The sequence below is a fragment of the Cebus imitator genome, unplaced genomic scaffold (genome assembly GCF_001604975.1).
Source record: "Cebus imitator isolate Cc_AM_T3 unplaced genomic scaffold, Cebus_imitator-1.0 Scaffold370, whole genome shotgun sequence".
Classification (NCBI taxonomy): Eukaryota; Metazoa; Chordata; class Mammalia; order Primates; family Cebidae; genus Cebus; species Cebus imitator.
In genome coordinates, this window is record NW_016107685.1 from 551,746 (window position 1) to 564,197 (window position 12,452).

At 36.9% G+C, this 12,452-nt stretch overlaps 1 protein-coding gene across 1 annotated transcript in view; it reads right to left on the reverse strand.

Moving 5' to 3' along the window:
• Nucleotides 1-912: 912 nt before the first annotated feature.
• ZNF215 (zinc finger protein 215) overlaps nucleotides 913-12,452 on the reverse strand; it is a 30,031-nt gene continuing 18,491 nt past the window's right edge. The window contains exons 4-6 of the mRNA XM_017507198.2: nucleotides 11,408-11,540; nucleotides 10,985-11,080; nucleotides 913-3,128 (exon numbers count right to left, since the gene is read on the reverse strand). Coding sequence (XP_017362687.1) covers nucleotides 2,290-3,128; nucleotides 10,985-11,080; nucleotides 11,408-11,540 — 1,068 coding nt within the window. The 3' untranslated portion in view covers nucleotides 913-2,289. The remainder of the gene's footprint in view (nucleotides 3,129-10,984; nucleotides 11,081-11,407; nucleotides 11,541-12,452) is intronic.

The window sequence follows — 12,452 nt, forward strand, 5'->3', positions numbered from 1 at the left end:
CAAGTGAGATGAGTGGTCAAATTTAAAAAAATACACTTCCACTTGCTGTAGATAACCTAATAGGGTACAGAAACCAGTTCAAGAAGTAGTTGGACTTCCAAGGATGTAGTCTTCTGGCCTACATTTTTCTCTTGTGCTGGATGCTTCCTACCCTCAAACATCAGCTTTGGGACTCTTGGACCTTCAACTACAGACTGAAGGCTGCACTGTTGGCTTCCCCACTTTTAAAGTTTTGGGACATGGACTGGCTTCCTTGCTCCTCAAGTTGCAGACAGCCTATTGTGGGACCTCACCTTGTGATCGTGTGAATCAATATTCCTTAATAAACTCCCCTTTATATATACATCATCCTATTGGTTCTGTCCCTCTAGAGAACTCTAATACAATGTACTAAATAAATAGTAGGCTTGTGGAACAAGGCTGGGAGAATATGTTAATTGGCTATAAATGCTCTATGAGAACTTTAAATGCACTCCAAAAATCATCGAAGCTATGTTATGTTAAACTTAGTGAACATAGTAAACACTTTTTAAAGAAAGCTTGGAGATTTAGGAGAAAAAAATAAGCATTTTACTTAGGCTCAAACAACTAATTGTTCAAAGAAAAGATAAAGAATGAAAATAGTACTTCTTTCAACCATCCAAAAGAAAATCACAGCGTATTTTAAAAAAAGTAAAATATTAGATGTGGAATACTTAAAATTAAAAAGTCTGAAACCATTGTATTTAACATATGTACTTTGATGAATGAACTATATACCTCAAGAATTTTTTACATTCTAAGTGCTTTTCTCTTGTTAGTCTCCTCTACAAGTTACCTTTTGTTTATATGAATTTTTATATCCATTACTTATATAGGGCTTTGTCCTAATAAAACTTACATTGCAACATAAAGTATGAACAAACACAGAATTTTTGACATTATTTAATGAATCATAGGTGTTCACTCCAGTATACTTTTTCTGCCTTTGAATAAAGTATGAATTTTCACAAAAAGCTACCATCATCATTAATTGGGAGTGTCTCCAGTGTGAATTTTTGGGGGTAGATTAAGTCATTCTTGTCTCAAGAACCAGAAGGGATCCTGAGGTAGTTTACAGAAGACACAGTTCTGGTGTACAGAGTATTAGGACACTTTAATAAGCTCATGTCTGGGATAAATGGTATATCATTTAAGTTCCTCTGGCAAATGTCTGGTCACAACATCACCAAACTTCTAAAGACCCCAAATGCTTCCAGTATTAGACATGAAGATAAATCTGAGCTGTACACACATTTAAGAAGGATTAACAAATACAAGTAACATAATTATTTACCCAACTATTCCAGTACAGGACCATGGGTGGACAGAGCACATCCTAGCAGCTCAGGGCAATGATGGGAACCAACCCTGACTAGAAGCCATTCTACCGCAGGGTACTCTCCCTCACATGCAAACTCAGACTGAGATAATTTAGAAATGTCAATTAATCTAATGGGTACATCTTTGAAGTTTGAAACTGGAGCACCTGGAAACACGGGGAGAGTGTGCAAACTCCACACAGACAGTGTCACTGGCTGGGAATTGATATTTGTCTCATCAACATTATAACAATTACAACATTATAACAAAACAAAAACATTTTTCAAAGACCTGCTATACTTTTAAAAAATGCAGATTTTAAGAATACATATAGATTAACAACAATACAACCTTCTCCCACTGCAATTGATAACCCTCTCGCAACTCTAGTTTCCATTCAGCACCAAGACAGCAAAGGGTATTGTCAGGGGTGGAGTTACTGTGGTCTTAGACATTAATTCAAAGATTTCTCTCCTTAGCATGTTCTCTTATATTCTCATGAGCTCCTGATTTCTTGTGACCTTCTTATAAGGGCTGAGTTTTCTTAAATATCAGCTTTAAGAGTATTGCTTGGCTTTGCCTAATGTCTGCTTCATCAATAAATCAGGTGGATATTAGTATGCTATAGCCCTATGTATGAACTAGGGAACGGTGAGGGCAATGGATATCAAAATAATGATACACAAACACTTGTATGGTGATACTGTGTTTAACTCCAAAGCCTTATGGCTTCATCTGAAAGCCAAGGAAACTCCTTCAAACAGATTTCTATCCAATAATATTTCTATCCATTATTAATTCTGCCATATTATTTAAGGAATAATCTTTAATTATTCCTTAAATAATATGTTTTCTTACATTATATTCATGAGATTTTATCCAGCACAAATTCATGATGTTGAATAAGTTCTGCATTTTGACTGAAGGTAATTTTTCATTTTTTCTTTTTCAGGACTTATCTTGAGTATGCAGTTTTTGATGTTTAACAAGGTTTGAACTCCTGTTGAAGGCTTTATTACATTCCTTACATTTGAATGGTTTCTCTCCTGTATGAATTATTTGGTGTCGAATAAGAGAGGAGCTCCGATTGAAGGATTTTCCACAGTTAATACATTCATAGGAATTATTTCTAAAATGGACTGTTGGATTATTACTGTCTTCACTTTTACAGAAGGCCTTTCGACTTTTATTGCTCGTGCAGGCCTTTGCTTCAGTGTGAAGTTTTTGATGCTTAGTAAGATTTGTACGTCGGTTGAAGAATCTTCCACATTCACTGCATTTATAGGGTTTCTCTCCTGTGTGAATGATCTGATGTCGAATAAGGGATGAACTTCGGCAGAAGGCTTTCCCACATTGATAACATTCATAGAAATTCATTGTAGTATGACTTTTGTGGTGTTGAATATCTGTACTCAGGCTGAAGTCATTCCCATATTCATCATATTCTGAATGTTGCTTACCTACTGAGATTAAATTAAATTTGAAGTGAGTTTTCAACTTACCACATTTTGGAGATTCCTCACATTTTGGAATTCCCTGTTGTATAGCACAAATTGAGCTAAGTGAATTAACATCAAAGCTTTTCTTATTTTCACTACATTCAAAATCTTCCTCCTCAGTATAGATTGTTTCAGGAAATTCTTGTGGCAAATCTATGTCCTGTTTTTTCTGGTTCCTATATAACCAATCCTCATCTTTCCAGATATCTGAGGAAGAGTGTCCACTTTTGGTAAGGCTTGTCATAATCATTCCGTGGGATGTTTCTTCTCCAGAAATACTCTGCATGTCTAAAGAGAAATAAAAACTGCCATGAACTATAAGGGAAACTGCTTAATTAGGAAATGGAGGTTGAACTGTATAAGGTATATGCATATATCACAGGTCTTAAATACAGAATGGAAATGCAAGGCAAGGTTAGAAAAAACATGTATAAAAAAAATAAATGGTACAAAAAAGTTAAAAAGAGGTTAGTAAATAAAATAGGAGAGGTATTCGGGAATAGTAGACATCATAGGGCTCAAGTAAAATATTGTTAAATGAATGGGATGGCATATCACATCATAATTCAAGTTATCACTGGTTACTAACTAGTGTGTAAAGACTCTGCCTAATATTTTTTCTTCTAGCATCTTGTTTATCCCAAGCTGTTTACCAATAATAAATATCCCTTTCTATAAAACACCAATTTAATCATAATTTTAAGAACGTGTCTGTATTCCCAGGCACCATAGCTTGACAAGCTAAAAGCAAACTTGCAATCATAGTGCCCCTGTTTTCCATACAGCTGCCACTACTCCCTACATATAACAAAGACAAAAAGAACTCTAATATAAGGTAGCAGGAAATCCTTGTTCTGGCCTCAAAATAACTCCTGATTCTAACATTAGTGCTTTGGTACTGTTCTAGATGTACTTCCTAGAACTCAAAGCTTTACCTGTTCTGATTAAGACTGGGTTCTCTTCCTTTCACCTGTCCTCATTTGTTTTATTTAATAATGTTCCACATCCTTTCTCAAAATTCCTCTCACTTAGCTTCTATATACTCAGTATACTATATATTCTAGTGATTTTTAAAAAATTAAATCTCACTGACTTCTTTTTCTTTGTAACTTCAAGTATGCCTAATAATTTTATTCTCCAACACTTATTGGTGACCAAATCATGTCAGCTTTGCACTCACATATATCACTGTCCCTTGTTTTCATCACTCTCCAGGACATCTCCACTTGACTATCATAATCCTCTAAACAAATGAGAGACTGAAGTTATCTTCCATAGTGAAAGAACTTCCTTCAATGTCTTCATTTTTGTTTGAGTCAATGCTTTTCTAATATTTATACTGGAGACCATAAAAAAAAACTTGAATAACCATTGTCCTTCATCTCTCAAATCAAATATGTGCTTTGGTTCTATTGTTTTATAAAATTTCCTGCCTCTGTCTCACCAGTGTACACTGGGTGTGTGGGGGCAGACAGCTTGTCCCTTTAATTCATAAGTCTTCAGAGAAAGAAATATCTTCCAAACCTGGACCTAATGTAGATTATGAGATCCTAGACTTCAACCTTGATGCCATAATAGGTAAGACTCTTGGGATCTTAGGAGAGAGTAAATATATTTTGCAAGGGGGAAGAACATAGATATTTTGTAGCCAGAGGACAGATTATGGTAGATCAAAATGGATGCATATCCTTTGCCATGCTCTTCATACAGAAATAGAGTTTATTCTGCTTCTCCTTGAATCTGGGCTGATCCTGTGATTGCTGAGCCAATATAATGTGGCAGAAGTGATACTGTTCTGGATCTAGCCTTTAAGGTGATTTCTCTCAGGAGGTCGCCTCTTAGAACCCAGCCACCTTGCTGTGAGAAGCCTAAGCCTCAAAGAAATGCCACATGTGGGTGCTCTGGTCCATAAGAACAGTTAATTTTGTCCCTTGTAGGGACATGGATGAATCTGGAAACCATCATTCTCAGCAAACTGACACAAGAACAGGAAACCAAACACCACATGTTCTCATTCATAGGTGGGTGTTGAACAATGAGAACACATGCGCACAGGGAAGGGAGCATCACACACCGGGGGCTGTTGGGGGTCTAGGCGGGGACAGTGAGGGGCAGGGAGATGGGGAGGGATAACACTGGCAGAAATGCCTGATATAGGTGATGGGGGGATGGAGACAGCAAACCACCATGGCATGTGTGTACCTATGCAACTGTCCTGCAAGATCTGCACACGTACCCCAGAACTTAAGGCACAATTAAAAAAAAAAAAAAAAAAAAGCAGTTAAGTTCCGAGGAACAGCCAGCATTCCACCCATGTGATGTGCCATCTTGGACATTCCATTCCATTTGAGCCCTGAAACACTGCATTACCAGCTAACATCATATAGAACATAAGAACTCGTAGTCAACTCACAAAATTTGAGAATTAATAAAATGATTGCTCTTTTAAGTCAGGTTTTCAGTAATCTGTTAAAAGCAACAGAGAGCCAAAACCAGTATTCTAGTAGTATTTATGTAATAGCAGAATTTCCAGTTGTATTTGCCCAAGTAAATCTTTTTTACTCATGTCTGTACAACTCATTTTTTCATATAACTTCAATTTTTTTATTTTTTTTTTTTTTGAGACAGTCTCACTCTGTTGCCAGGCGCTAGGCTGGAGTGCAGTGGCACAATCTCGGCTCACTGCAACCTCTGCCTCCCAGGTTCAAGCAATTCTCCTGCCTCAGCCTCCCAAGTGGCTCGGACAACAGGTGTGTGCCATCACGTCCAGCTAATTTTTGTCACCATGTTGGCCAGGTTGGTCTCAATCTCTTGACCTTGTGATCTGCCCATCTCAGCCTCTCAAAGGGCTGGGATTACAGGCAGTGAGCCATCGCACCCAGCCTTTTTTCTTTCTTTCTTTTCTTTCTTTTTTTTTTTTTTTTTTAGAGACAGTTTCTTGCTCTGTTGCCCAGGATAGGGCGCAGTGATGCAACCACAGCTCACCGCAGCCTCCAACTCCTGAACTCAAGCAATCCTCCAAGCAGCTACCATTATAGGTATGCACCACCATGCACAGCTTATTGTTTGTGGAGATGGAGAATTGCCATGGTGCCCAGTCTGGTCTTGAATTCCTGGCTTCAAGAAATCTTCCTGCACTGGCAAAGTCTACATCATGATGGAGACTATGACATAGATTTTGTGGGCATCTTTAATCTACTACAATCCATTAACTATTTGACAAAATAAGTTACATTTACTGAAGTAAATTCCAGATTAATTTATTATGCTTAGATGAAGAGATGGATGAAATTAGGATATAATCAGAAAATGTTTGCTAGCTTTAGGATGGAAAACCATGTATAAAATGAAGAGATACAAAACAATGGGAAAATATACAGTTAACACAAATTTTTAAAATGTGTGGCATACACCATGAATAAAGTAAAAAACAAAACTCTGAGATATCTCATTTGCCACACTGTGATCCATAGAATTCATATAGGACATTAATATATTAATTAAAAACCCCTAAGCTTTAATCAATAAAGGACATAAACAGCCATTTACTAAATGACAACTGAAAAAATAATTCTTACCTTTCTTATCTAATATCTACTCATCCATCCTTTTTTTTTCTGATTCCTATATGCACCAAGGGCTAGAGATGTAAAGGTAGGGTAAAAACAAACATTACGACTACCCTCAAGGAACATACAGCCTAGTGTGGGAGACAAACATTCACAGAGATACATGTAAAATATAATTATGACAACTGGTAAAAGGAGAATAAGGTGCTGTGCAAGTGTACAACAGAAAAAAATGGAGTCAGGAAAGACTTCCTTATGGAAATGTGGACTTACTTGGGATCTGAGGAATAAGAGTCAATTAGGTAAAGAACAGGGAGAAGAGCATTCTATGTAAAAAGCATGTACAGAGGTCCTGTGATGGAAGACTGCAAGCCACATTCAAGGGACAACCAGAATGTGTTCCCTTAGAATCATCTTTTCTCTGCTGCACCCCAATACCTGTCAGAGTGCTTAGGACACAGTATATAGATGCTTAATATGAATTTGATGTTGATTTGCTGAAAGCAGATAGGTGTGGCCTGAGTACAAAAAGTGAGGGTAGGATGTGGTGCAAGATGAGATTGGAGAAATAGGCAGGAAACAGAATGTTGTGAAATGAACAATACTGAAATCAATATAGTATTTAAAAATTGCAGATCACAAAATCTTATCTCTTTGGTTGCAGTATGGTTCAAAGATTGGAGTTGGGGTAAAAATAACAGAGCTAAGAAGTATGCCACGGTGGTGGTTCAGGTGAGAGATGATGGTACCTGGACTAGCATAGCAGCACTGCAGATGGAAAAAAGTGGAGGCATTCACGAGGTAACAGAAAAGTAAAATAGAAACAAACATTAGAGAGGTGAAGGAGAAGAAGTTATGTCAAGAATAGTTAAAGTGTATCTTGTATAACTAGGTAAATGGCAGTGTTATTGACTCGAGGAATAACAGAAGAGTAGAAAGGGGGAAAAATATCAGACTTTGGTTTCATGGAATTTAAGGCATCTTTAAGATATCCCAGAGAAATATCATGGCATATATAAACCTTCAAAGAAAAAGTCTGAGGTAAGGATATACATCTGTAAATGCCCTATATATGTAAAATAATTTAAGTTTTAGTTGTGGTTGTAACGAACTAGGGAATAAAAGAGCAAGAAGAGAAGAAAAAATGAGATTAAATGTTGAGAAACTCTGAAATTTATTGGAAAGCTAGAGAAAGCTAAGTCTGCAAAAGATAGAGATAGAATAGCCAAACAAAGAAGAAAATCAGAAGTATTACAAGAATTTAAAAATATTTTAAGAAAGAAGTACAGTTAAGAGTATAACTTGCTGTTGAGAATTCAAGTGAGATAAGGAATTTCTCCAAAATATCTACTGGAACTAGCTACATGAAGTCATTAAAGACTTTAACAACAGCTGTTTCAGATGAATGTCAGGGTAAGAGCTAAATTGGAATGTAGAATAAAAGGCGAGGAAATGAGAAAACCAGGCATAAAATACTTAGAGAAGTTTGGCTATAAAGAAGAGGTAAGAAAGACAGTAATACCTAGAAGAGGATATAGGGTTGAAAGAAAACTTTTAAAAATTAGAATGTCCACGCTCATGGTTAGGAAGAATTAATATCATGAAAATGGCCATACTGCTCAAAGCAATCTATAGATTCAATGGTATCCCATCAACCTACCAATGACCTTCTTCACAGAACTGGAAAAAACCACTTTTAACTTCATATGGAATCACTAAAGAGCCCACATAGCCAAGACAATCCTAAGCAAAAAGAACAAAACTGGAAGCATCACACTGCCAGACTTCAAACTATACTACAAGGCTACAGTAATCAAAACAGCATGGTACAGGAACCAAAACAGAGACATAGACCAATGGAACAGAACAGAGGCCCCAGAAGCAACACCACACATCTACAACAATCTGATCTTTGACAAACCTCACAAAAATGAGCAATGGAGAAAGAACTCCATGTTTAATAAACAGTGTTGGGAAAACTGGCTAGCAATGTGCAGAAAGCAGAAACTGGACCCTTTCCTGTCACCTTACACTAAAATTAACTCCAGATGGATTAAAGATTTAAACATAAAACCTAATACCATAAAAACACTAGAAGAACGCATAGGCAAAACCATCCAGGACACAGGCAAGGACTTCATGACTAAAACACCAAAAGCAATGACAACAAAAGCCAAGATAGACAAATGGGATCTAATTAAAATTCAGAGCTTCTGTACAGCAAAAGAAACCATCATTAGAGCAAACCGGCAACCAACAGAATGGGAAAAAATTTTTGCAATCTACCCATCTGACAAAGGGCTAATATCCAGAATCTACAAAGAACTAAAATAGATTTACAAGAAAAAACCAAACAACCCCATTCAAAAGTGGGTGAAGGATATGAACAGGCACTTTTCAGAAGACATATGAGGCCAACAAACATATGAAAAAATGCTCATCATCACTGGTCATTAGAGAAATACAAATCAAAACCATATTGAGATACCACCTCACGCCAGTTAGAATGGCAATCATTAAAAAATCTGGAGACAACTGATGCTGGAGAGGATGTGGAGAAACAGGAACACTCCTACACAGTTGGTGGGAGTGTAAATTAGTTCAGCCATTGTGGAAGAGAGTGTGGCAATTTCTCAAGGATCTAGAAATAGAAATTCCATTTGACCCAGCAATCCCATTACTGGATATATGGCCAAAGAACTATAAATCATTCTACTATAAAGACACATGCACATGTATATTCATTGCAGCCCTATGTACAATAGCAAAGACCTGGAACCAACCCAAATGCCCATCAATGATAGACTGGACAAAGAAAATGTGGTACATATACACCATGGAACACTACGCAGCCATAAAAAATGATGAGTTTGTGTCCTTTGTAGGGACCTGGATGAATCTGGAAGCCATCATTCTCAGCAAACTGACACAAGAACAGAAAACCAAACACTGCACGTTCTCACTCATAGGTGGGTGTTAAACAATGAGAACATGTCGACTCAGGGAGAGGAACATCACACACTGGGGGCAGTTTGTGGGAGGCGGTTAGGGGAGGGACAGTGGGTGGTAGGGAGGGTCAGGAGGGATAACATGGGGAGAAATACTGGATATAGTATATACCTAAAGTAAAACAAAAATAAACATTTTTTAAAAATTGGTAATGACCAGAAAAAGGTTAAAAAGCTGATGGAAAAATGAGACAGAAATGGTGAAAATGTAAGTGAGAAACGATAGGGAGAAGTGAGGTCCAAAGCACAATGGGGTTGGGGACAGAGGGTGTTTATCTTAGAAAGGAAGAAAAGAGTAATCTGCCTTTCAAATTAATAAAGAATTCAGGTAAATAATACCCAGTGTTTGTTAGGATGATAATAAAGAGATAATAATACTCTATTATTAGGGAGAGTATAAACTGGTATAACCTTTCTGTAGACAATTTGGCATAACATAACAAGACAACTAAATGCATTTATACTCTTTAATGTCAAGCTCCTCTTCTAATAGAGTATCCTATGGAAGTTATCAGACATGCCTGAAAAATTGGCAACAGCCTAAAAGTCTTACAGTGGAGGGGCAGGGAGATGGTTAAATATATCATGATATAATAGAAAATTGTATGGGAATTAGAAACCACATATTCAAAGATTATTTAGTGAAATAGGTAATCACTCATGATGGCATTTTAGGTGAAAAGAGCAGGATATAAAATGACATATTCCTGATGACTTTTGGAAAAATTTTGAAAACCGTTCCACAATTTCAGAAAAGAAATCTTCAGAAACCACAGAGATACAACATTACAAAGAAAGAAAATGGCTTAAAAAAAATTAATACTACGTAGCTCTGGAGTGTGAAGTAATGGGTGAGTTATATTGCTTGTTTTATTTCTCTATACTTACTAGAACTTATATTAATCTCACAATAATTTTCTCTTATAAAGTATTAACAAGAATGAAGAATTAAAAAAATGATGAAAATAGGGAGTTAAAGCAAAAGTTAAGAAGTTCTCCAGGTGGAAGCTGAAGAGGGAGGATCACTTGAGCTCAGGAGTTTGAGGCCTGCCTGGGCAACACAGTGAGAACTCTGTTTCCAGAAAACAAAACAAGTGATCCAGGTGAAAAANATTACTAGAAATCACTCTAGTATAAAGTCGATTTACTTTCTTTAAAATACAGAATAACATTCAACGTTAGGTTGGCTAATATTCATTGATGTAGCACTTACCATAGACCACATACTGTTCTAAGTGTGTTAGGCACACCAACTCATTTAGCACTCACAGTGACCGAAAGGTAGGTACTATTATTATTCTATGTTACAGATGAGGAAACTGACACAAAGGTTCTCTCAGGTCATACAGCTTTAAGTGTCTGTGGTCCTATCCTTACCCTTACGTGACTATTTTACCGCATAAGAAAAAGAACCTGTGAACAAAAGGCAATGATGTATTTTTCCCCTCAAAGTGTAGGTTTTGCTATCTCCTTTCCAACTAACAATTCAAAGATTAGGTTGCACATTATCTGTATGTTTAAGAAAGAGAGGCTTTTTATTATGGCCTCATATCTACTTGGTTCTTACCAGAAATAGTCTTCCTTGATATTTCTTTCTCCGTTATCCATCTTTTCTTCTTATTCTTCAACTCAAGGCTCCCAACTGGTTTGGAAAGTAGATGTGCTATTCATGGAGAAAATAAAAGAACAACAACTAACATATATAACACTTCAGGCATTTTTATAGGGAAGATAATTCTATCTTAACACAGTAATCTAAGCTGCTGAAGGGTAAGGCCAGAAGAGCACCATGGACTTGTGTTTCTCTGGCTCAGTATCAGAAAGAACTTCAACCGGATAAGAGTCAGAAAATCTGCTACTGTGTCCAAAGGATATTAGCAAGCCTGAACCCAGACCCAAAAGTGAACTTAGCCACTTCAGCAGTCCTATAGCTTTTAGCAGTAGGAAAAGACTACTAAATGGACAGATTAAGTAAACATATAGAAACCACCTTTACGCAATGAATTCAGGTTCCTAAAGTTTTCCAGCATCACATCCCTGTACAGGTTCTTTACAGCAGAGTCCAGTTGCCCCCACTCTTCCTTGCTGAATTCCACAACCACATCTTTGAATGTCACTGGTTCCTAAAACATTAAGTTCCTTTTTAATCAAAGGTGTCACTCCCCAAAACACTACCAGAGGAGGAATGTATTTGAAGGAATAGGGTAGGAGCCAGAATACACAAGGAATTGATAGGACAATGTTTTAGTTTCTAAGTGATGAAAATCAAATTGTATTAAGGGCCAATCAAATTGGCATTATATATACTCTGTGCGGGCTGCAAAAAAAAAGTGAAGTGCAGTCCTTATTCTAGAGTAGCTTACATTATGGCTGAGGGAGAGAAGGACAACTGAAATAACTGTCGAACAAAAAATTATTATGCTGTACAAAAAATTTACATAAAAGGAGTTCAGAACAGGAAGAGTTTGCGGTAGTCCTGAGGAAAATTTGTTATGAAAATGTAGGCTCTGCTGGGTGGAGAGGGAGAGCATTTTCTTTGAGAAATGCTGCCTACTAACTCTTATCATTTGGGACTCACAGTTTAACGTCACTCATCAAATAGGCAAGATTGCCTGACTGCCCAAAGTAGCCTCCCTACTAATCAGTTACAACTACAATGTTTATTTTCTGTGTAATAATTATTACTATCTACAATTACCTTATTTGGATTGTATTTGCCTGTATATCTCTACTAGAATGTGATATTCACAAGGCTGGAATTTCATTTTATCAATCTTATTTTCAACCCTCATAAAAGTATTTGGCATACTATGCGCTACATAAAATATTGGCTAATGAATCAATTCCCTCCTGTATCACACCATCTATTATTCCACTCTCTCTCCAGCAGCCTCAACCTTGTCTTTATTGGCACTTTCAATCACACTGAAATTATACAAACATCTTCCTTTCCTCTCGTTCAAGCCAGTCTTCATGAGTAAGTTGTGTGCTTCTACACCTCCTCTTTCCTCAACACACCACAATCTGGCTTAGAT